This window comes from Punica granatum, chromosome 4, assembly GCF_007655135.1.
Source record: "Punica granatum isolate Tunisia-2019 chromosome 4, ASM765513v2, whole genome shotgun sequence".
Classification (NCBI taxonomy): Eukaryota; Viridiplantae; Streptophyta; class Magnoliopsida; order Myrtales; family Lythraceae; genus Punica; species Punica granatum.
This window is the reverse complement of record NC_045130.1, coordinates 21,932,478-21,956,220: the sequence shown is the minus strand read 5'-3', so window position 1 is coordinate 21,956,220 and position 23,743 is coordinate 21,932,478. Positions and strand designations below refer to the sequence as shown.

Sequence of the window (23,743 nt, the reverse complement as noted above, 5' to 3'; positions counted from 1 at the left end):
ATTGGAGTTCCAACTGGTATAGCAATAGAGAGAGTCAGCAGTTGTTATCCACCCTGGCTTCAAAAACAAAAAGAAAACAACAAAAAGAACAAAAATAGCAGATAATCCATCTTAACTAAAACAATCAAATAGCAAATATCCCAAGTCTACCCAATGAGTGGGTGCTTGATAAAGTACAAACCAACAGCAAATCAAAATAAAACAAATGAAGCAAAAGAATTGAGAGCCAACAGGGACTTTAGCTCTCAGACATGGGCTGCCTCCCATGAAGCACTTAGTTTATAGTCGCTAGTTCGACTTTTCCAATTCTTCAACCGAATTTGCTAGATCCACCGTAGTGGCATCACCATCAATATTTTCCCCTTCAAAGTAATGCTTGAGAAGATGATCGTTTACTTTAAAAGTGCGGTCTTCTTCTGACTTCAGCTCAACTGCACCATAGGGAAAAACATTAGAAATAACAAATGGTCCAGACCATCGAGATTTTAACTTACCTGGGAACAACTTCAAGCGAGAGTTGTATAATAGGACTTTCTGACCAGGCAAAAACTCTCGCTTTAGGATGTTCCTATCATGCCATCGCTTGGCTCGCTCCTTGTATATCCTAGCATTTTCATATGCTTCCTCTCTCATCTCAGCCATCTGATTCAATTGGAGCAATCTCTTTTCACCTGCAGCTTGTAAATCAAAGTTAAGGTATTTTATGGCCCAATATGCTTTGTGCTCAAGCTCTACTGGTAGGTGACATGATTTACCATAAACAATCTTGTATGGGGACATTCCTATGGGGGTTTTGAAAGCTGTCCTGTAAGCCCACAATGCATCATCAAGTTTTAAAGACCAATCTTTCCTAGATGCATTGACTGTTTTCTCTAAGATACGCTTTATTTCCCTATTGGACACCTCAACCTGTCCACAAGTCTGTGGATGATAAGGGGTGGCAATTTTATGAGTAACTCCATATTTTGATAATAATTTTTCAAATTGCCGATTGCAAAAATGTGATCCCCCATCACTTATAATGGCTCTAGGTACCCCAAATCTTGAAAAGATGTTCTTTTTCAAAAATCTGATTACAACTCTGGCATCATTACTTTGTAGAGCAACTGCTTCTACCCATTTTGAAACATAATCAACAGCCACAAGAATATATTTATTTGAAAAAGAAGAGGGAAAAGGACCCATAAAGTCTATTCCCCACACATCAAAAAGCTCAATTACAAGAATGCTATTTTGTGGTACTTCATGTCTCCTAGAAATATTGCCAGTTCTTTGGCATGGAGCACAAGACATAATGTAATTCCTGCAATCATGAAATACTCTAGGCCAATAAAATCCACAAGATAAGATCTTAGTTGCAGTTCTTTCCACACCAAAGTGGCCTCCTGCTTCCTTAGAATGACAGTGTTGTATTATGCTAAGTTGTTCAGTTTCAGGCACACAGCGTCTAATTACTTGGTCAGCACAATATTTAAACAGATATGGTTCATCCCAAAAATAGTATTTCACATCATGCAAAAATTTCTTTTTCTGTTGAGATGACAAACCATATGGTGTGATGTTGCTAACCATGTAATTGACTATATCAGCATACCAAGGTAATCCTTGGATTTCTGCTACATGCAATTGTTCATCAGGGAACTTTTCATTAATGGGTGAATCTAAACAATCAGATTCCAAACGGGATAAGTGATCAGCCACTACATTTTCAGTTCCCTTTGTGTCTCTAATTTCCAGGTCAAATTCTTGTAGCAGTAGAATCCAACGAATTAGCCTAGGTTTAGCATCAGCTTTGGCAAACAAATATTTCAGGGCAGCATGGTCTGTGTATACTATGATCTTAGAACCTATCAGATAAGGCCGAAACTTGTCACATGCAAATATGACTGCTAAAAGCTCCTTTTCAGTTGTGGCATAGTTCTTTTGGGCCTCATTTAAAGTTCTACTAGCATAGTATATTGCATGAAATACCTTACCTCTCCTTTGCCCAAGTACTGCTCCTACAGCATAGTCGCTGGCATCACACATCAGCTCAAACGGAAGCTCCCAATTAGGTGCAACGATCACTGGTGCAGAAGTGAGTTTCTCCTTCAATAAATTGAATGCCTGCAAACAATTGTCATTAAAAACAAAAGCAGAATCTTTTTCAAGTAAATTACAAAGAGGTCTAGAGATTTTAGAAAAGTCCTTGATAAATCTCCTGTAGAAGCCAGCATGTCCTAAGAAGCTCCTTACTCCTTTTGTTGAAGTGGGTGGTGGCAACTTCTCTATTATCTCCACTTTTGCTCGATCAACTTCAATCCCTTTCTTTGACACCTTGTGACCTAAGACTATACCCTCTCTTACCATAAAATGACATTTCTCCCAGTTCAGAAGCAGATTAGTCTCCTTACATCTTTTAAGCACACAGCCTAAATTTGTCAGACAAGATTCAAATGACTTCCCAAAAACAGAGAAATCATCCATAAATATTTCAATAAAATTCTCTAACATGTCAGAAAATATAGACATCATGCACCTCTGGAAAGTGGCAGGTGCATTACAGAGACCGAAAGGCATTCTCCTAAAGGCAAAAGTGCCATAAGGACAAGTAAATGTGGTTTTCTCCTGGTCCTCGGGTGCTATATGAATCTGATTGTAACCAGAATAACCATCTAGAAAACAATAATAATCATGCCCTGCAAGTTTTTCTAGCATCTGATCAATGAAGGGGAGGGGGAAATGGTCTTTACGGGTAGCATCATTTAGTTTCCTGTAATCTATACAAACTCTCCACCCAGTCACAGTACGAGTCGGGATTAATTTATTGACCTCATTTTTAACCACAGTCATACCACCCTTTTTGGGCACTACTTGAACAGGACTAACCCATTTACTATCTGAGATAGGATAGATAATACCTGCATCCAACAGTTTAAGCACTTCTTTCTTCACTACCTCTTTGAGAGTTGGGTTAAGTCGCCTCTGTGGTTGCACTATGGGTTTGCACTCAGCTTCCAACATTATCCTGTGAGTGCAAATCAAAGGGCTGATCCCTTTGATATCTGCAATAGTCCATCCTATTGCCTCCTTGTGCTCTCTCAGCACGCTTAGGAGCTGTTGCTCCTGATCACCTGTCAAGGAAGAAGAGATAATTATTGGCAAAGTGTCATCTATTCCAAGATAGGCATATTTTAAATGGCTAGGCAATGGTTTAAGTTCTAGCACCGGGGACTGTGTCAAAGATGATACTGGTTTTGTCGCACTAGTGCCCAGCTCCTCATAGTAGCGAGCCTTGATTTCTGATACCTTCTCCACAGATTCTTCCTCATGCTCATCATCATCACTCCAATCGTCCAGATCCCTAAGGACTGATTCCATTGTATCCACACCTGCTTTTTCCTCCACAGACTCAGAGATAAGCTCATCAATAATATCAATGGTGTAACATGATTTGCCATCATCAAATTTCTTTATGGCGTCATAAACATTAAAAGTTATTTGTTCATTCATAACTCTTAAAGTGAGCTTACCTTGTTCCACATCTATTAATGCTTTACCTGTCGCAAGGAACGGTCTGCCAAGGATCATGGGCACCTCTCTGTCCTCCTCCATCTCCAAGACTATGAAGTCGACTGGAAATATGAATTTGTCTACCTTCACCAGGACATTCTCAACAATACCCTTTGGATATTTGATACTCCTGTCAGCAAGTTGCAAGGTAATATGAGTTTTCTTGCATTCTCCAAGTCCAAGTTTCCTGAAAATAGACAGAGGCATTAAATTTATACTTGCACCTGAATCGATAAGAACGTTCTCAAAATGAAAATTCCCTATAGTACAAGGAACAGTGAAACTCCCCTGATCTCTTTGTTTGCGTGGTAAGTTAGGCAAGTCCTTTTGGAGAATCATAGAACACTCTCCTGTAAGCATCACAGGCTCACTCCCATCAAACTTCCTCTTTTTAGTGAGCAGATCCTTCATGAATCTAGCATATGAAGGCATCTGCTGGAGTGCTTCTGCAAATGGAATGTTGATTTGCAGCTTTTTAAAAACATCTAGGAATTTAGCAAATTGGGCGTCCAACTGTTGTTGCTTCAATCTTCCTGGAAAAGGGACAGGAGGAACATACGGTTTCACCCCTAGTGACTTCCGCCTTGGTTCCTCCACCTTTTGCTTACCTTTGTCTTTCTCCGGACTCTCCTCCTGAGTTTGAGCTTTTCTATTGACTATTTCCAATTCCTTGCCACTCCTCAGCATTATAGCATTGACACCCTTGGGGTTCTCTTCAGTATTGCTGGGTAAAGACCCTGATGGTCTATTACTCAATTGCTGAGAAATCTGACTAATCTGACCCTCTAGGTTTCGAATAGTGGCTTGTTGATTCTGTAGCATGGTGTCAGTCTTTTGCATATAGCTCAACATGAGCTCTTCCATTCTCGACTGACTTTGCTGAGGTGGAGCATTCTGAGCAGGGCCTTGCTTTTGGAATCCAGGTGGCGGTTTAAGTGCATTATTCTCATTCCTCCATGAGAAATTAGGATGATTACGCCACCCGGGATTGTAAGTGTTCGAATAAGGCCCTTGATTACTCCGTTGGAAGTTGTTGACAAAGTTCACTTGCTCTCCATTGGGTGAAGCCGAGGGATTTCCAGACATGCATTCAAGAGTCGAATGTGGTCCTGAACACAACTCACAAAAAGCAACCTGATTAGTATTAAAAGAATGTGCTGAGGTGAGTTTACTTACCTGGGTAGTGAGAGCTGAAATCTGGGTTGTCAAATTAGCAATAGTGTCCATGTCATTGACTGATGCCACTCTTGATTTACTTCTTTCATTCTGCCAATTATGTGCACTGGAGGCCATCTCTTCTATCAAAGCACTTGCTTCATCATAATTCTTACCCATCAGTGCGCCTCCTGCTGCAGCATCTACTAGAGACCTCAATGTATCATCCAGGCTAAGATAGAAGACCTCAATTAGGAGATTATCTGGCAATCCGTGATGTGGGCACTTTCTGATTGCCTCCTTGAATCTCTCCCATGCCTCATAAAGTGATTCACCATTGAACTTGGTGAAGTTAGTGATTTCGTTCCTCAATCTTGCAGTCCTAGCTGGTGGGAAAAATCTCCTAAGAAACTTAGATGAAAGGTCGGCCCAGGTGGTGATGGACTCTTGTGGCAGTGAATTGAACCAGGCTCTCGCTTTATCCCTAAGCGAGAAAGGAAAAAGCTGTAATCTAATAACATCATCAGTGACATTATTCATCTTTACCGTGTTACAGTATTGGAGGAATCCTGCAATATGCTCATCAGGACTCTCGTTGGGATATCCTCCAAACTGATTTGATTGAACCATCTGGATGAGTGCTGGCTTCAGTTCAAAGTTATTAGCTGGAATAGTGGGCCTTCTGATCGCAGAACCCATAATAGTAGGTACTGCATAGTCTCGAAGTGCTCTGGCAGCACCCTGTATTTGGCGGTTGATGTCATCATCTGCCATCTCAACTACCTGCAATTCTTCCCTTCTTCTGTTCTCTCTTCTCAACCGATGCAAGGTGCGCTCTATCTCAGGATCTAATGGTAGAAGTTCAGCACTTCTACTCCTGCGCATAGAATACCTGCAAAGAGAACAAGAAATAAACACACAGTAAAGTGCGCCTAAATTAACAATAGAACTAAAGGTGGTCTAATATTAAGTTAATCCCCGGCAACGGCGCCAAAAACTTGATCCCTTTGCAAATATATATAAAAATAAGCTCAAATTCTACCAGCAAGTGTACTGGGTCAGATCAAGTAATATAGTGATGAATAGAGTGTCGATCCCACAAGGATTAATTAAGTACTAAACCTATATTAGATTCTATTATTATCTAAGCAATCAAATTAAGAGAATTAACTAATTAACTACTAATCAACCTAAATCGTCACAAAGAGCAGAAAGAGAATTGTACGAAAATATATCAATTGAAAGTGGGAAAAACAGAATCCACCCTAGTTTCACTAATCAGATTGCCATCATGTTATATAGACTGATAGCTATGTGATTATTCAAGTGAGTTTATCAAGCCTTTAAAATTAAAGTCTTAAACCTCTAATTAATCAATCAGCTCCCGCATCTCTAATTAATAGTGGACTCTAAATTATAATCATACACCTTCCAGTGCTATGATTGTCTAATGCCCTAAATTAATTATCCCTAATGTCTTAGCGAATAACTAACTAGAAACATTGCATTAATCCCTGGATAATCTCTAATTAAACTAATTAACGCAGCTATCGCATTTAACTAATTAGTCTAATCAAGAATTCCTAACAAACACTATATCAACTCCCGTATCAATAGTGTTTCTAACAATTATAACCAATTAAGAATTAAAATTGAAATTATAGGAATTGCAATCATGACTCATCAACACATCTATTAATCCTATAACATGGCGACAATCATCATATTAGCTACCTAGGGTTTCATCATATTCCCACAAAAGAAGCTTAGAATATCATGGAATTGAAAACACAATTATAATTCCAAGGAGTCATTGCAATAGAATTCATATTCAGCAGTAAACTCAAGATATTGAATCCTAAAACAAAAACCCAACAATTCCTTTAAGGAATTATCTCTTCCACAATTCTTCGCTTCAAATCAATTGATCCAGGTGACGGCTCCAGACAAGACCCTCTCCAAAAACTCTCTAGGTTAAAAGAATGGTGAAAGATGGCTCCCCCCCTAGGGTTTCCTAATCTTGTTATGAGGAGTATTTATATCCACAACAAAAAAAAGATTTCCGAAAGATATATGCTGGCTCCAAATTGCGCAAAACTCCTCAATATTGCTCGTAATTCCATCTAAGTCCTCAAAGACCTACAATATCAAATTACACATAATTAAGCACCGACTTCTTATAATTTCTATAAAATTAATAATAATTTAACATGAATTGCAGAATAAAATATGAGTATAATATGCCCTTATCAATGTGCGGAACCGGAAAGTCCGTGTTCGGGGGTTCATGTTACGTGCGGGCCTATATCCCGCACGCCCTTTCGGTACTCTGGTTTGCTAGGCTTGCATGTTTTATTATTTACCGCGTGAATTAAGCTGCACTTGGCTCGCACGTTTTAACACCGGAGATTCGATGAACCAAACAATGTCGGTTGAGAAGCCGGGAGAGAAGTAAATCTATATGTCAGGGAATTGGTTCACAATCTTGCGTTACAGTTCATCGAACCATGGAGGTTGAATCCCTGCGTGAACCAGAACCGCGAGATCTTGGATTTACTTGTGTCTGGGCAAGCATTAGACCGATTCGATTAATTCGACTCTCGGACCGTTCGCTCACCGACGGGAATTCTTACAGAATAAATGCACCAAATAGAATCCTTACAATGCTCTCAAAACAATAAATACAAATTACAAAAGGGTCGAATTCCAGTCGTTTTGCGTTCGGTTATTATTCCACTCTAACTCACCGTGAGTTTAGGGAAAAGACCGAAGAACTGAAATTCAATGGACGCTCTCACTGAATAGGGCGTTGGACCCTGTGACTGTTGATTAGGGTGTTGGACCCTGTGCTCGATGATTAGGGCGTTGAACCCTAATATTATTCGGCCTAGGGATCAGGCTCGACCCGCATGGCAAACAGGTGCGGAAAGATAACACGCAACATGTTAATAACAAACAAAGTGTTTGTTATTGTCGTGTTTACGTGAATTAACAGATTATTAACCCAGGGGTGTTTTTGCAAGCAAATGCCATATGCTAAACAATCAAACATGTGCCAACGTTTTAGCATTCGGCTTTGTTTTGAGAACTTGACAAAGAGAGTCAAATCTCAAGTGTGTGGATCGCTTTTACAGTTGTTCTGTATTGTGACACTGAATTACCACTGAATTAACCAAACTTGTGTTTTGACTCTAGATTTGGAATCTAGAATTCCTCCTAACCATTATCTAGTGTTTGGTTAGGTCGAGTGAAAGGTTAATCAGCATTTCACAGGTTTTTTGACAAGGATCAACTGTTCTAGTTACCCGAGTCTATGTTAGGATAGCAGAAACTCATCAGTTAGATAAGAAAAGGCTATGCAGATGAACCTGCACCTGAACAGGTAGCCCGTTCTTATCCCGTACTGTAGTGTTTCTGTTATGCTAACCCTAAGGATGTCGCTGGATTGTGAAAAGACAATTTTGCCCTCTATTTGAAAATTGTTTTTAGAAAAGGGGAAAGATCGCAGTGCGGGCCACCTCGGCCTGTAGCCGGTGTCGACCGATTCCCTGGATCATCCAGGGTTGTGCAAGAACCCCAAAAAAGCCAAAGAACCGGTCGATCTGCCCGGAAGTGATCTAGAAAGATCTTCTGTATCTTGACCTGAGTTACCTAGAATCAGGTAAAAACTCAAGTTGAGACACAGAAAGCCCTTTCCAGACGTCCATGCTACATCGGACCGCGCGTTTCGGGTTTTGAAATTGATAAGTTTGAAAAGGGCACCAACGTCCTTTGACGACTCGTCGACGCGAGTTATCAATTAATGTCCAATTCGGGTAAACTTTATCAGTGTGAAGTGAGTTTAATCGTGTGAGCGTCCCGATTAACCAGTTTGTGGCATTAATGCTTAAGGGTTGTGCCGAATGCATTAATTGTGAAAACGATTCGCGACTCGACGACCAAGACGATTCCATAAGGATCGAGGATAATTTGGTCTAATGACCGAAACTATCCTCATAACCAAATGGACCCGAATGAGTCATCGATACTCGAATCCATGCATGCTTCGTTTGAAAAAGTCTTTACATGATATTTTAATGGGAATCGTAAAGACATTGAAGTAAAACTTCACATCATCCGATCAACAAATTAAACTTGAGATAAGGAACTCATTCTTGACCCAAGGAAGGCCAAGAAGCCCTCGGCTTCATCTTGTGAAGGGTGGCCGAAGGTTCTCATGGCTCTATCCGAGTCACGAATGATTTCCTAATCGTGGTTTAATTATTTCTCTCATGCTCAAACATCAACCGTGATAAATAGCACTCCTTTTTAACAAAAGCCGGCGTTATCACGATTTGTTTAGCTCATTTAAACATACAAACATTCACAAACGTGTTAACTAAGGAAAAGGATAAAATAACACCGGCTTCATGCATGCAATAATGATAAAACAAACTCGGAAATTAACTTGAATAGGCTAAGGAGACCGATCTTAACCCGAAAAGAGCAATTTAAGTCTCAACCCTCTCCTTTAGAGAGTTGGCCGAGAATTAATGTGCCATAATCGGGTTGGGATAGTCTTCTTTATGATGATCCAAGCTCTTTTCCGACATGGTAGCAAGTCATAAGGTAGTGTACATGCATAATATAACATAAAATTGCATAAAAATTAAATCTTGCAAATGAAACATGCATGAAACACCATAATACTCCATAGCCATGCAAAAATATAAAAAGTCCTAACTCCTCTAAGTCAGAAGTGTTTTACCTAGCCTCGGAATACGAGGAAAGAGTCGGGGAAGTGTTTGAGAGTCGGGTGACTCGGTGGAACCCTTAAAAGGGTATTCGGGCGCAAGGGTGGACGTGCACGGGAGTTGGTGGGCACTGACAAGCGCTGGTGTTGGGCAAGGACGTGCGCGGGTGACGGGCGCGGGCGTGCGCGGATGGCGGGCATGGACGGGAGCGGGTGACGGGCGCGGGCGTGCGCGGATGACGGGCGCGGGTGGCGTTGGATGATGAGCCCGGGAGTGCGCGGGTGACGGGCACGGGTGTGCTGGTGATGGGCGCGGGTGGCGCTGGATGACGAGCACAGGGGTGCGCGGGTGACGGGCACGGGTGTGCTGGTGAAGGGCGCGGGTGGCGCTGGATGACGAGCACGGGCGTGCGCGGGTGACGGGCGCGGGTGTGCTGGGGATGGGCGCGGGTGGCGCTGGATGACGAGCACAGGGATGCGCGGGTGACAGGCGCGGGTGGCGCTGGATGATGAGCACGGGAGTGCGCGGGTGACGGGCACGGGTGTGCTGGTGAAGGGCGCGGGTGGCGCTGGATGAGGAGCACGGGAGTGCGCGGGTGGCGGGCACGGTTGTGCTGGTGAAGGGCGCGGGTGGCGCTGGATGACGAGCACGGGCGTGCGCGGGTGACGGGCGCGGGTGTGCTGGTGATGGGCGCGGGTGGCGCTGGATGACGAGCACGGGCGTGCGCGGGTGACGGGCGCGGGTGTGCTGGTGATGGGCGCCGGTGGCGCTGGATGACGAGCACGGGCGTGCGCGGGTGACGGGCGCGGGTGTGCTGGTGATGGGCGCGGGTGGCGCTGGATGACGAGCACGGGCGTGCGCGGGTGACGGGCGCGGGTGTGCTGGTGATGGGCGCGGTGGCGCTGGATGACGAGCACGGGCGTGCGCGGGTGACGGGCGCGGGTGTGCTGGTGATGGGCGCGGGTGGCGCTGGATGACGAGCACGGGCGTGCGCGGGTGACGGGCGCGGGTGTGCTGGTGATGGGCGCGGGTGGCGCTGGATGACGAGCACGGGCGTGCGAGGGTGACGGGCGCGGGTGTGCTGGTGATGGGCGCGGGTGGCGCTGGATGACGAGCACGGGCGTGCGCGGGTGACGGGCGCGGGTGTGCTGGTGATGGGCGCGGGTGGCGCTGGATGACGAGCACGGGCGTGCGAGGGTGACGGGCGCGGGTGTGCTGGTGATGGGCGCGGGTGGCGCTGGATGACGAGCACGGGCGTGCGCGGGTGACGGGCGCGGGTGTGCTGGTGATGGGCGCGGGTGGCGCTGGATGACGAGCACGGGCGTGCGCGGGTGACGGGCCCGGGTGTGCTGGTGATGGGCGCGGGTGGCGCTGGTGACGCTCGGTGACGGACGGTGGTGACGCCCGAGGGTTGCGCTCGGTGACGCTCGGTGAGGGACGCTGGTGACGCCCGAGGGTTGCACTCGGTGACGCTCGGTGACGGACGCTGGTGACGCCCGAGGGTTGCGCTCGGTGACGCTCGGTGACGGACGCTGGTGACGCTCGAGGGTTGCGCTCGGTGACGGATGCTGGTCACCCGAGAGCTCCAACTAGTCCCGAGATGCGGGATGGGACCTTCAAGAGTCGGGTTGGACCGTTGATGGGTCGGTTTTGAGCTGTTTTCCGTTGAACAGACCCGAATGGCATCAAACAGACCCGGCTGAAATATTGGACAGACCCGACTGGCACAAGTCGGGTCGGACATCGCCACGGAGGCTCCCGATGGAATTTTGAGGCAAGGTCAGTGGCTCCGGACTCCTAACTGACCCCCGGAGGTGACTGTGGTGGTCGTTTGGTCCCAGAGTTATCGGGTCGACCCGTACAGCCCTGCAAAGAGCACGGAAAACAGAGTACGTCTGGAAATTCGGACCCGTCTGGCACCAGTCGGGTCGGACGTCGCCACGGAGGCTCCCGATGGAATTTTGAGGTAAGGTCAGTGGCTCCCGACTCCTAACTGACCCCCGGAGGGGACTGTGGTGGTCGTTTGGTCCCAGAGTTATCGGGTCGACCCGTACAGCCCTGCAAAGTTCACGGAAAACAGAGTACGTCTGGAAATTCGGACCCGTCTGGCACCAGTCGGGTCGGACGTTGCTACGGAGGTTCCCGATGGAATTGTTGAGCAAGGCCAACGGCTCCCGACTGCTAACTCACCTCTGGAGGTGGCTGTGTTGGTCGTTTTCCGAAAAGAGTCTCGGATCGACCCGATCGGCAAGAAAACCGCACAAACAGTCAGAAATTTCGACCCGACTGGGCAGTCGGGCTGTTTCTTCTTCCTGGGGTTAAACCGACGGGTTTTTCTTGGATTTCTTGACTTCTTGACACCCTAGGGTTGTGTGGGGAGGTGTGTGATGAGTTTTGGTAGCTCAAACCGACTTGCAAAGGCTTGAAACCCGGTTTGACATTTTTTACCCGAGAAGGACCAAATCTGTCCAGATTTTGTTCAAGGCTGGTTCTATGGCTTAGAGGCTTCAAACATAAAATCTAAGTTCAGAAATGGATAGAGGGGCTCGAAAACATGTGGGATATGAAGTTTGGTAAAGTTTGGATTCAAGCCGGGATGGATTCCGACTTAAGACTTTGCCCGGTTTTGCTTGGTTTTGCTTGCTGGAAATGGCTGAAGCTTGCTGCGGTTTGCTATGGAGTTTGAGAGCTTTTGAAGAGTGAGAAATGCTAGAGAGAGAGTGTTTTTAAGGTGTCCCCTTAAGTTAATGACATTTGGACAATATATAGAAAAGCTTAAATGCAAGATTAGTGAAGAAAAGTGCAATTAGGGCCATGGATTAGTGGAATCCGAATTTCTTAAGGAAATATCAAGCTCAATCCTCATCCATTGCATTAATGGAGAAGAGATAAGAGCATTGATGGCTTGGATGGGAAGTTGGAGTGTTGAATTGAAACACTTAGATATTTTGCAAAAGGAAGACAAATGCAAGTTGTCTTCTTGGCTTGAAGAAGAAGATGACAAGAGACATGGAGGGCAATGGGCATGGGTGAGGCGGCAATGAGTTGGCCGTGGGTCCCACGGGTCGCGAGGTAAGTTCGGGCCAAAGTTCGGGTCTCGATTGGTCGCGCATTCGAAGTTCGTGGTTCGAATTGAACGTCGAATTGTCGATATACGCGAGAAAACGGAGTTAATGAGCCCGAGATTGACATTTTTCATGGAGAAATGTCCCGGATGTGTGCGAGGCTCGGAATCCGGTTTTGCTCATTGCAAGTGACCAGGGCGAAGTTGTCCGCTTCTGACAGCATATCCCGTGTCTGCATCTCATGTTGGTCATTTTGGCATAAGTTGTCAAACCACGTGAACAATCATCCCTTAAGCCGGTAATGCTAACGTGGGGCCGGAGACGTCCTAGGAGGCCGAGACTGGTTTTCTCAAGATGACTTCTGAGTTGCTTGGGCACTCCGGAGATTACTGTAATCTCTGTTTGTCAAGATTAGACCTCCAAGGACTTGAAGAGTGTATCTGAGACCTCTAAAGCACTGTTTGAGAGATCTAGATGAGTTATGTGAATTATTCCGACGACTCCACATTGAGCCTTGAGAAGGCTAGCATTGTGTAACGTAAGCATTCGGCGTCAAATTTCCCCAAAGAGGACCTCCAGATATGGATTTCCACTGAAAATGGTCATTTCCGCTCTTCGGAGGTTACTCGGGAAACCGCGAAGGGTTTTGTTGTCTGTTTTGCCCAATTGTGAATGTCTGCTAGAGTTTTCTGGGCAATGCGGTATGAACTTCATTTGCCGTAATTCCATCAGACCATTCTCCGGCTATGCTCTTCTGAAGAGGGGTATGCTTGTTTTGCCGTTCGGAAGTCATTTGAAGTATCTGTGTGACTTCCAAGAGACAATCTGAAGCATTGTTCATGCTCTGTGTGCTGATGGGGCATGGCCGCGTCTGATATTTGGAATTAACTTTTCTCCAGGAAACCGGCATTTTTGGACTTCCACTGAAAAGTTGTCTGTATACAGAAAGTTGTTCTGTATAGAACAAATGATTTGCAAAATGCCTTTGGGGACACTTTTCATCTATTTGGCACTGGTGTGGATTTTTGGAGTCCAATATTCACTATCTTCCGATGGCCGAGCGAACTATCGGAAAATAGTGTCGTCCGTGTAATACACTGAAAACGCCGGTTTTGGACATTGTTGAGTTCTTTGGTCGCTCTGTTCCCCTTTGGTGACCCCTAGAGTCCTTCTGTCATGTCCATGGGCCATTTGCTCAATTTTGCCAACTTGAGGATGAACAGTGATTTCTTGCTCTGCCGAGCCGTTTTCTGTATTCTGCTCAAGTCGTGGCTTGGGTCATTGCTAATATCATTGTTTGGAATGGTGAGCCAAAATGGGGTGCTGACAACACTTAACTGAATAAGAGTCATAAAACAAACACACACATGTAATCGGCTTAGAACCTTATCCTAGCCCGCCCTCTATGTTTGCCTAGGTTAGATGCATTGTTTGCCAATCAACCACGGGTAATAACTGATTAAATCGCGTACATTCGACTTAATACACCACTTGTCTGTATTCACCGACAATTGTCAGTTGCTTTCTGTATCGTGTCAGTTACATCAGTTTTCTTCCGTTTTATTCTTGCTTTTGATGATTTATTGCGGTTCGGGCCCGAACCCATAAGTCACGTGTTGCATGGGGTCCAACGCCCCAAATCACCGAACACGAGGTCCAACGCCTCTTAACTCACCGAGCGCGTGCAACCCAAGTGCGGAATGGGATCTAGCCTCGATTCACCGTCACACTCCGAATACGGCCTATGTGGAAGGCGGATTTGGATTGAGCGCGTGAAACGTGTTTAGATATCACCCGGGAGCTCGATCGATCCAACGGTTACAGTGGAAACAAGTCGTTTTTCTGCAAACCGACGGTTTGATCGGACCCGACCCCCGGCTCTTTGAGCCCGCGTTGCCTTAATTTATTTATCGGTTATTCAAAATACACGGTGAGCAGGAGCGGAATAGTGGCCCAATGCAAATCGATCGGGATCCATTTACTTATTCGGTTATACTTTGTAATTGTTCGAGAGAACATTGTGAGGATTCTATTTGTATGTTCATTCATCTCCTTGTAAGGATCCCCGATCGGTGAGCGAGAGGTCCGAGTGCTGGATCGGTTAAGTTGGTCTATCGCCACCAAAGGGTGAGTAAGCTTGGATGCTCGTGGTTTCGGTTCACGCAGGGAATCAACCATCACGGTTCGATGAACTGTAACGCTAAGACAGTGAACCGACTCCTCGATGCACAAGCCTACTCATCTTTCGGACTCTTGGTCCAACTTGATCAATTCATCGAATTTACGGTGTCAAAACGGGCGAGTCGAGCGCAACTCTAAATCACGCGGTAAATAAACAAAATGGCAAGCCTAGCAAACTAGAGTACCGAGAGGGCGTGCGGGATATAGGCCCGCACGTAATAGAACCCCCGAATTCGGAATTTTCGGTTCCGTACGACCATTGCCTTAGCATTAAGGTGTACCCCGTACCCCTAGACCCGGGTAACTTGCCGGCCCTCGACCCTCGGGTCGTAAAATGGCAAGTGGCGACTCCTTCTCACGTGCGTCCGTCGCGCGTCCCCGGGAAGGTGGACACTCCCAAGCCGCGTTTGCTTAGGCGTGCGCATGCGTGCCCCGACGAGATGAAATTCGGGTGCGCACAGCTTGGCGACTCCACTGGGGACATCTAGAGGGTTCGGGCTCAATCCCGTTCGCTTGCTTGCTTGTTTATTTACTGCTTTCCGTCGTTTACGGCTTATCTACTTACGCACATTTATTTCACGCATGCATTGCATATCATGCTAGCTTTAGGTGCCTTGTCCGAAATCCCACGGGCGCCAAAATAGGAAGCTAGGTTAGTCAGAGGTTCCGAGTAAGGGAACGGATCGAGTCGGCTATGCCACCGAACCGGCCCCCAAAGATCCTCGCTCGATTTCAAGGAATTCACACCTTTGAGTCGGGAGCCCCCATCCATAGATAGCACGGTCCTTGTAGCACCGAACCATGCATCGTGCTATGCCTCCATGCAAGCCTTCAACCCGACGCCGACAACAGTCCATCGAGTCGGCCTGCGTGCCACTTGAGTCTTTTCCATTTCAAGAGCGATGTACATGTAATTTCTATTAAGCCGTGGGCATTTACTCTCTTCGCACACATGCATCATGCAATTTTCAAAAAATAGGACGTTATTCATGTTGACGAGTCATAGGCGGATTTTCCTGTCGTCTTGGTAAGGGACGCCTTGCTCGGCCTCCTGCCCGCGCCTCGGCAGAGTCCACCAGAACACAAGAACCTCACCGACCCGCCACGAAATGCAGATGGCGTATACTCTGGGACAGCATGATCGACCTCATCAACACTAGGTTCGATCACCGAGAGGTCGCTGAGAAACGAAGAACTCGCCGGCCAACCACCTCAGAGGGAGCTCTCCCAAACTCGTGCCAAGATGCAGAGATGCGGTCAGGAGCTCGCTTGAGCGAACGCCGCCCTGGAGAGGTCTAGGAAAGGGCCTCATGAAGACCCACACATGCACTCTAGGATAGATATCTCCGCAAGGCCCTCGCCTAGACCCGGTGCTTTCCAAGGCGGCGCTCGCTCAAACCCCGAGTGTGGTGGCAAATCAGCTTAAGGCTCTATTTTACAAAATTTGCATTGTACTTTGAACCTTTCGAGTCAATGTGAACGACAACATTAGCTTCTGAAAACTCACGCATTGCACGCATCCTATTTATTTACTATTTTACACGAGAATTAACACTACCACACGGTAGACAAAGTTGTGACCGCCTTTGCAGGTGGATCTCTCGTGGTCTTCACCCTTCCTCCACGGCGAGACGATCAGTAGCTCAAGGGCCAACCGTCCAAGCAACACTAACTTCCCATTAATCCCGCGCAATCGATTACATCATTGCATGGTTGAGCACATGTCCCTCGATGCTACAAGTGCTTCCACCAGCACAACAGTGTGCCCTTTCCGCGTCGTGCGAGCACACCCCTACCTTGCCCATGCACGCATCCTCGACACACCTTGTGCATGTCCCTCAGCGCGCTCGCACGACGCCTACCAGGCTAGTTCAATCCCCTAAGCCCTTACGCTGAAATCGCGAATATAGTTTGCTCCTTCATTGTTTTCTTTCCCATTGTAGAAAATTCTACACAAGAAGACAGCATGAATACTGATCGACCACAACTGAGACAACAAACGTCTTACATCCATCCAGCTCCTTGGGATTTCAACACTAAGTCCTCATCCCTGCTCCACAAAGCAAGACCGCAAGCAAATCAGCGTCACCGCATTGCAGCGCTTCACGCTACTCCTCAGCATTGACCTTTGCTTCCGCATTTCTTACACTTTCCTATCAACCCCGCATTTACTGCATCGGGCTTCGGCCCTGCATCGGGCTCCGGCCCTGCATCGGGCTCCGGCCTCGCATTTACTGCATCGGGCCTCGGCCCCGCATCGGGCTCCGGCCCCGCATTTATTGCATCGGGCTTCGGCCCCGCATCGGGCCTCGGCCCCGCATCGGGCTCCGGCCCCGCATTTACTGCATCGGGCTTCGGCCCCGCATCGGGCTCCAGCCTTGCATCGGGCTCCGGCCTCGCATTTACTGCATCGGGCCTCGGCCCCGCATCGGGCTCCGGCCCCGCATTTATTGCATCGGGCTTCGGCCCCGCATCGGGCTCCGGCCCCGCATTTACTGCATCGGGCTCCGGCCCAGCATCGGGCTCCGGCCCCGCATTTACTGCATCGGGCTCCGGCCCCGCATTTACTGCATCGGGCCTCGGCCCGCATCGGGCTCCGACCCTGCATCGGGCTCCGGCCCCGCATTTACTGCATCGGGCCTCGGCCCCGCATCGGGCTCCGGCCCTGCATCGGGCTCCGGCCCCGCATTTACTGCATCGGGCCTCGGCCCCGCATCGGGCTCCGGCCCTGCATCGGGCTCCGGCCCCGCATTTACTGCATCGGGCTTCGGCCCCGCATCGGGCTCCGGCCCTGCATTTACTGCATTGGGCTTCCGCCCCGCATCGGGCTCCGGCCTCGCATTTATTGCACTGGGCTTCGGCCTCGCATCGGGCTCCGACCCTGCATCGGGCTCCGGCCCCGCATCTATCGCATTGGGCTCCGGCCCCGCATTTACCGCATCGGGCTTCGACCTCACATCGAGCTCCGGCCTTGCATTTACTGCATTGGGTTTTGGCTCCGCATCGGGATCCGGCCCTGCATCGGGCTCCGGTCCTACGTTTGGGCTTCGGCCCTGCATCGGGCCTCGGTCCTACATTTACTGCTTTTGGGTTTCGGCCCCGCATTTACTACTTTCAGGTTTTGACACCTCGCATTTACTGCTTTCAGGCTCATCTGAAATCCAAAATCGACTTGGATTCAAATTCATCCAAGCGATACTTCGAGGAGCAAGTCTAATCCTTCAACTGCAAAAGATCACAAGCAACAGCTCCGGCGAACAGAGCATGGCCCTGCCCACCCGCCGCGAAAGTCACTAGCACGGTCACATCTCTGACCGGAGAATGATCCCTGCCCACCTTCCGCTGTGGCCATCAACCAGCCACTGGGGCAACATGCACTCTTCCCTAAACTCTCTTTTACATTTATTTATATGCATTCCAAAACGAGCTCCCGGCATGAACGAACCCTTCATGGGCGCACTAGGACAACCCCGAAGACGCCCTGTTGGTTCTGTCGGAATTGTTCGATTCGTTTGTCCTCATGGGATCCGGCTCCTCGAGCCTCCCCTAGGACGGCTGCGCATGCCAACCCGTAATCGGGGAAAGTACACCTATGTGGCCCCTAGCCACGGTCTGCCCACTCCAGGGTGGCGATGACTAGATCTCGGAATTGAGTGTCCTCCACGCACGGCACCCCATGGGTCGTACGTTGGACAAGGGGATTTTCCTATGGGTCCACTCCACATTTCTTACCACATATTCCACCGATCAATCACCTAATACATCGTCTTCTTTGTCATCTCTCACAGGGACATGCCGGTCACAGGCAAAGAACGATACACGGGTTCACATCTCCTTGAGAATTCCTCTCGGACCCTTCCCTCATACTTCGACGAGGGAGGTTTCCGACGAATATGTACCCCCCACGAAGCCGAAGACAGAGACAATCGAACAAACCGTTCAACCTCGACGAGTGCATCTCCACCGAGATCGAGCGACACCCCGGGGCAAATTGGGCCTTCCCCACTGCACACTTATCACCGACAACATGCAACGACAAGTCCCGGGGTAGGACACATTCGGCTTCAAGAGTGCCTATCATCCAAAGGGCACCCTCCACGGGAGCGACAATGCACAATCGGGAGCGGCAATCGCACAAGACACCCGACACAAATCACAAAGACCGGGGCATCCCCGTCCAACATTCACGTAGAGGCAACCTTGGTCACCCATACTCCTGGGGCAATTTTGTTTTCGTTTTAGACAATAGGGGAAAGGACTTGTAAAGTTTGCAAGGAAAAAGACACGAAGTTCGACTTTCGAGTGCATAAGAATCAGACTTCTGAGAAAACCAGCCATCACAAAATTGGGCTAGGACAACGAAGTACATCAAGTCTCCACGGGGCTAAGCAAACGAAAGTGGCCTTGGCGATGCAAAGTCGAGGAGTTTCAAACAAATACAAGGGGCACAATACAGACCCCAGCTGCGAAAAAAAGAGCGAAAAGACGCGGGAAAAACCCGCCAACAAAGAAGAGAAGAGAGAGAGAAAAGAAGCGGAAAAACCCGCCAACAAAAAAAATGGGGCAATGCCGAGGTTCACCAAAAGCACCGGCACCCCCAATCCAAAAGAAATGAAATCCCGACAAAAAGGGAAGCAGCAGTCGCAACTCCTCGACGGAGACAGAACGTAATGCACTCGAAGGTCGAATCATTCGAACCCTCCGCCCTTGCAAACTCGAGAGGCAAAAGAATCGGGCCCGCTAGGTCGAAAACCCCTCGAGGCGACCTAGGCAAAAACTAGGGCAGGAGAGAGGCACGACTGAAAATCCCGAGGCGGGCGGTCGTGGCAAAAGGAGAGCTCATCCCCTTTAGGTTGAGAGGTACGGCCCCGAGGCGGGTGACCGTAGCCAAAGGAGAGTACAATGAGAGATAAACAAAACAGTCACCCTGGGCCTTCGCACACTGCGCGGACCAGGGATCCCCAAGGGAAATGACCAGGTTATCTACTCCAACACGATCCCCGATCGGCTCTCCTACCGAACTCAACCGTCTAAGGCAGATTCTTCTTCAAGCACAGCGGGCGACCAGGCACGCAATCCAAACAGTTTAAAACAGCCAACACCAACCGAAGGACGGAAGAGAAGGGGGGGTACATCTCACGGCAAGCGTGAACTCGTGTATCCTTTCAGCCTTGGGCAACGTGCTCCCCAAGCTTTCTCTTTTCTCTTTGTCAATTGCACAACTCCAAAACGGGTCATAGCCACCCTTCAATCGGCTACCACAAAGCCAAATCCTAGACATTTCTTTCCGGGAGTCTAGTCATAACACTCTGAAAATGATTAAACCGAGGTCTGACCAAATTTGAATAAAAAATTCCCCATGCGGGTTACAAATGCAGCCGCCCTACGGTACCCTGATGAGAAGGGTCCTAAGTTCACGGGCACATCAAACAACCGATAGAGCCGCTTGGGCACCTTTGAGGACATCTCGATATGCCCATGTAAGGCCAACAGGAGCCCCGGAGGCCTTGCATCGAGGCCTCTGAAAGCGGGATCCCATTCACATCGCTAAAACAAAAACTCTTTGCGGGTCGCTCAGGCGACCCGAAACTGAAGAGCATGCGTCTCAAAGACATCTTTTTATCCGCGCTTACACGTTGTTAGTAACCCCCATGACTTACTAATGATGTCAGGATCACAAGTACAACAAACGCGGGAACTACGGCAGACTTTGATTCCCGACTCCTCAAGATACGTAGGCACTCTACCCCAGAGTTCGAGTCCCTCATCGCACGACCGGGGCATCCCCAACAAGCAATCGCCCTAGCAGCAAAGCTGACTTCCGGCAGATCAAACACATCGCCACCCTAGGGGCAGAGCACCGACGAAGCAACTTCATCGCGATGCACATGGAACCCCAAGCGGCATCTCCTCCTTAACGGACTCATATCTGTCTCACGCGACAGGTCGTGCTCTCGAGGCACCGGAAGTCGTTGAGGGATGCACCACACCGTCCAAACCGCCGATGTTTAAAAAAGGACAAGTGTTAAGAGGTCATCATTAGTCGTCACGCACAGAGCAATCCGAATCCAACCGCCAAGCAAGCCGTATCACACAGCGCTCTACATGAATTCCAAATTTCAAATCCCTGTCTCGGGTCCATCCCGACTTTTAAATTCCAGTTCAGGTCTATCCTGGCCCCTCGGGTCCATCCCGGCTTTTAAATCCCAGTTCAGGTCTATCCTGGCCCCTCGGGTCCATCCCGGCTTTTAAATCCCAGTTCAGGTCTATCCTGGCCCCTCGGGTCCATCCCGGCTTTTAAATTTCTGTTCAGGTCTATCCTGGCCCCTCAGGTCCATCCCGGCTTTTAAATTTCTGTTCAGGTCTATCCTGGCCCCTCGGGTCCATCCCGGCTTTTAAATCCCAGTTCAGGTCTATCCTGGCCCCTCGGGTCCATCCCGGCTTTTAAATTCCTGTTCAGGTCTATCCTGGCCCCTCGGGTCCATCCCGGCTTTTAAATCCCAGTTCAGGTCTATCCTGGCCCCTCGGGTCCATCCCGGCTTTTAAATTTCTGTTCAGGTCTATCCTGGCCCCTCGGGTCCATCCCGGCTTTTAAATCCCAGTTCAGGTCTATCCTGGCCCCTCGGGTCCATCCCGGCTTTTAAATTCCTGTTCAGGTCTATCCTGGCCCCTCGGGTCCATCCCGGCTTTTAAATTTCTGTTCAGGTCTATCCTGGCCCCTCGGGTCCATCCCGGCTTTTAAATCCCAGTTCAGGTCTATCCTGGCCCCTCGGGTCCATCCCGGCTTTTAAATTCCAGTTCAGGTCTATCCTGGCCCCTCGGGTCCATCCCGGCTTTTAAATTCCTGTTCAGGTCTATCCTGGCCCCTCGGGTCCATCCCGGCTTTTAAATTGCTATTCAGGTCTATCCTGGCCCCTCGGGTCCATCCCGGCTTTTAAATCCCAGTTCAGGTCTATCCTGGCCCCTCGGGTCCATCCCGGCTTTTAAATTCCTGTTCAGGTCTATCCTGGCCCCTCGGGTCCATCCCGGCTTTTAAATTCCAGTTCAGGTCTATCCTGGCCCCTCGGGTCCATCCCGGCTTTTAAATTCCAATTCAGGTCTATCCTGGCCCCTCGGGTCCATCCCGGCTTTTAAATTCCAGTTCAGGTCTATCCTGGCCCCTCGGGTCCATCCCGGCGTTTAAATTCCATGTTCAGGTTTATCCTGCTTTCTTTCGGATCTATCCCGTTTTTCCTTCGGGTCCGTCCCAATCTCAACTTCCGGCGCAATGTCCCGACACGTCCAAGTAAGGTACGAGCAGCAGCGGGGAGGGAACGGTGTGCGCACCCGAATTTCATCTCGTCGGGGCACGCATGCGCGCGCCTAAGCAAACGCGGATTGGGAGTGTCCACCTTCCCGGGGACGCGCGACGGACGCACGTGAGAAGGAGTCGCCACTTGTCATTTTACGACTCGAAGGTCGAGGGCCGGCAAGTTACCCGGGTCTAGGGGTACGGGGTATACCTAAATGCTAAGGCAATGGTCGTGCGGAACCGAAAGTTCCGAATTCGGGGGTTCTATTACGTGCGGGCCTATATCCCGCACGCCCTTTCGGTACTCTAGCTTGCTAGGTTTGCCATTTTTGTTTATTTACCGCGTGATTTAGGGTTGCACTCGACTCGCCCGTTTTGACACCGTAAATTCGATAAGTTGATTGAGTTGGGCCAAGAACCCGAAAGGTGAGTAGGCCTGTGTGTTCGAGGGATCGGTTCACTATCTTGTCGTTACAGTTCATCGGACCAATACGGTCGATTCCCTGCGCGAACCGATATCACGATTATTCAAGCTTACTCATCCTTCGGTGATGATAGACCAACTTAACCAATTCGATACTCGGACCTCTCGCTTGCCGATCGGGGATCCTTACAAATGAATGAATGAACATACAAATAAAATCCTCACAATGTTCTCTCGAATAATTACAAAGTGTAAATGAATAAGTAAATGGATCCCGATCGGTTTGCATTGGGCCAATATTCCGCTCCGGCTCACCGTGTAGTTTGAATAACCGATAAACAAATTAAGGCAACGCGGGCTCAAGGAGCCGGGGGTCGGGTCCAATCGAACCGACGATTTGTAGGAGAACCGGTTTGTTTCCACTGTAATCGTTGGACCGATCGAGCTCCCGGGTGATATCTAAACACGTTTCACGCGTCCAATCCAAATTGCCTTCCACATAGGCCATATTTGGAGTGTGATGGTGACTCGAGGCTAGATCCCATTCCGCACTCGGGTTGCACGCTCTCAGTGAGTTAAGAGGCATTGGACCTCGTGTTCGGTAGTTTGGGGCGTTGGACCCCGTGCAACACGTGACCTATGGGTTCGGACCCGTACCGCAATAAATCATCATAAGCAAGAACAAAACAGAAGAAAACTGATATAACTGACACGATACAGGAAGCAACTGACAACAACTGATAAGTGTCAGTGAATACAAACGAATTGTGTATTAGGCCGAATGTACGTGATTTAATCAGTTATTACCCGTGGTTGATTGGCAAACAATGCATCTAACCTAGGCAAACATAGAGGGCGGGCTAGGATAAGGTTCTAAGCCGATTACATGTGTGTGTTTGTCTTATGACTCTTATTCAGTTAAGTGTCACTGTGGTTTCACCGAATTAACCAAACTCGTGTTTCGACTCTAGATTGGAATCTAATATTCCGCCTATCCATTATCTAATATTTGAATAAGTCGGGTGCACAATTAGTCCGGTCCTTGGTGTTTTGTAACTGAAATAAAATACTCCCCACCGAATCTATGATAGAAAGAAAGAAACACCGAAAACAAACGAAATGGACCACGCGAATGAAACTCGCACCCGAACGGGTTGTCCTTTCTCGTTCATAGCTCTAGGTGTTTCCAACTCCCTAAAGCCTAGGGTATCGGTGAATCATGGAATGACGGTTATGCCCTTGGATGATAAAATTGTGATGTTCGTGTATAAATTGGAGATTTGCGTCACGCGAAGGAGTCTAAGAAGGACTCTCGTGCCCCGACTCGGGCCGCCTCAAATTG

General features: G+C 48.4%; 1 protein-coding gene and 1 non-coding gene across 2 annotated transcripts in view; one reads left to right on the top strand and one right to left on the bottom strand.

Moving 5' to 3' along the window:
- Nucleotides 1-288: 288 nt before the first annotated feature.
- LOC116204231 overlaps nucleotides 289-23,743 on the bottom strand; it is a 42,005-nt gene continuing 18,550 nt past the window's right edge. The window contains exons 2-4 of the mRNA XM_031536313.1: nucleotides 1,977-5,599; nucleotides 495-671; nucleotides 289-431 (exon numbers count right to left, since the gene is read on the bottom strand). Coding sequence (XP_031392173.1) covers nucleotides 289-431; nucleotides 495-671; nucleotides 1,977-5,599 — 3,943 coding nt within the window. The remainder of the gene's footprint in view (nucleotides 432-494; nucleotides 672-1,976; nucleotides 5,600-23,743) is intronic.
- LOC116206483 lies at nucleotides 4,976-5,082 on the top strand. The gene has a single exon (XR_004156713.1). It is a non-coding gene; the product is annotated as a small nucleolar RNA R71 (small nucleolar RNA).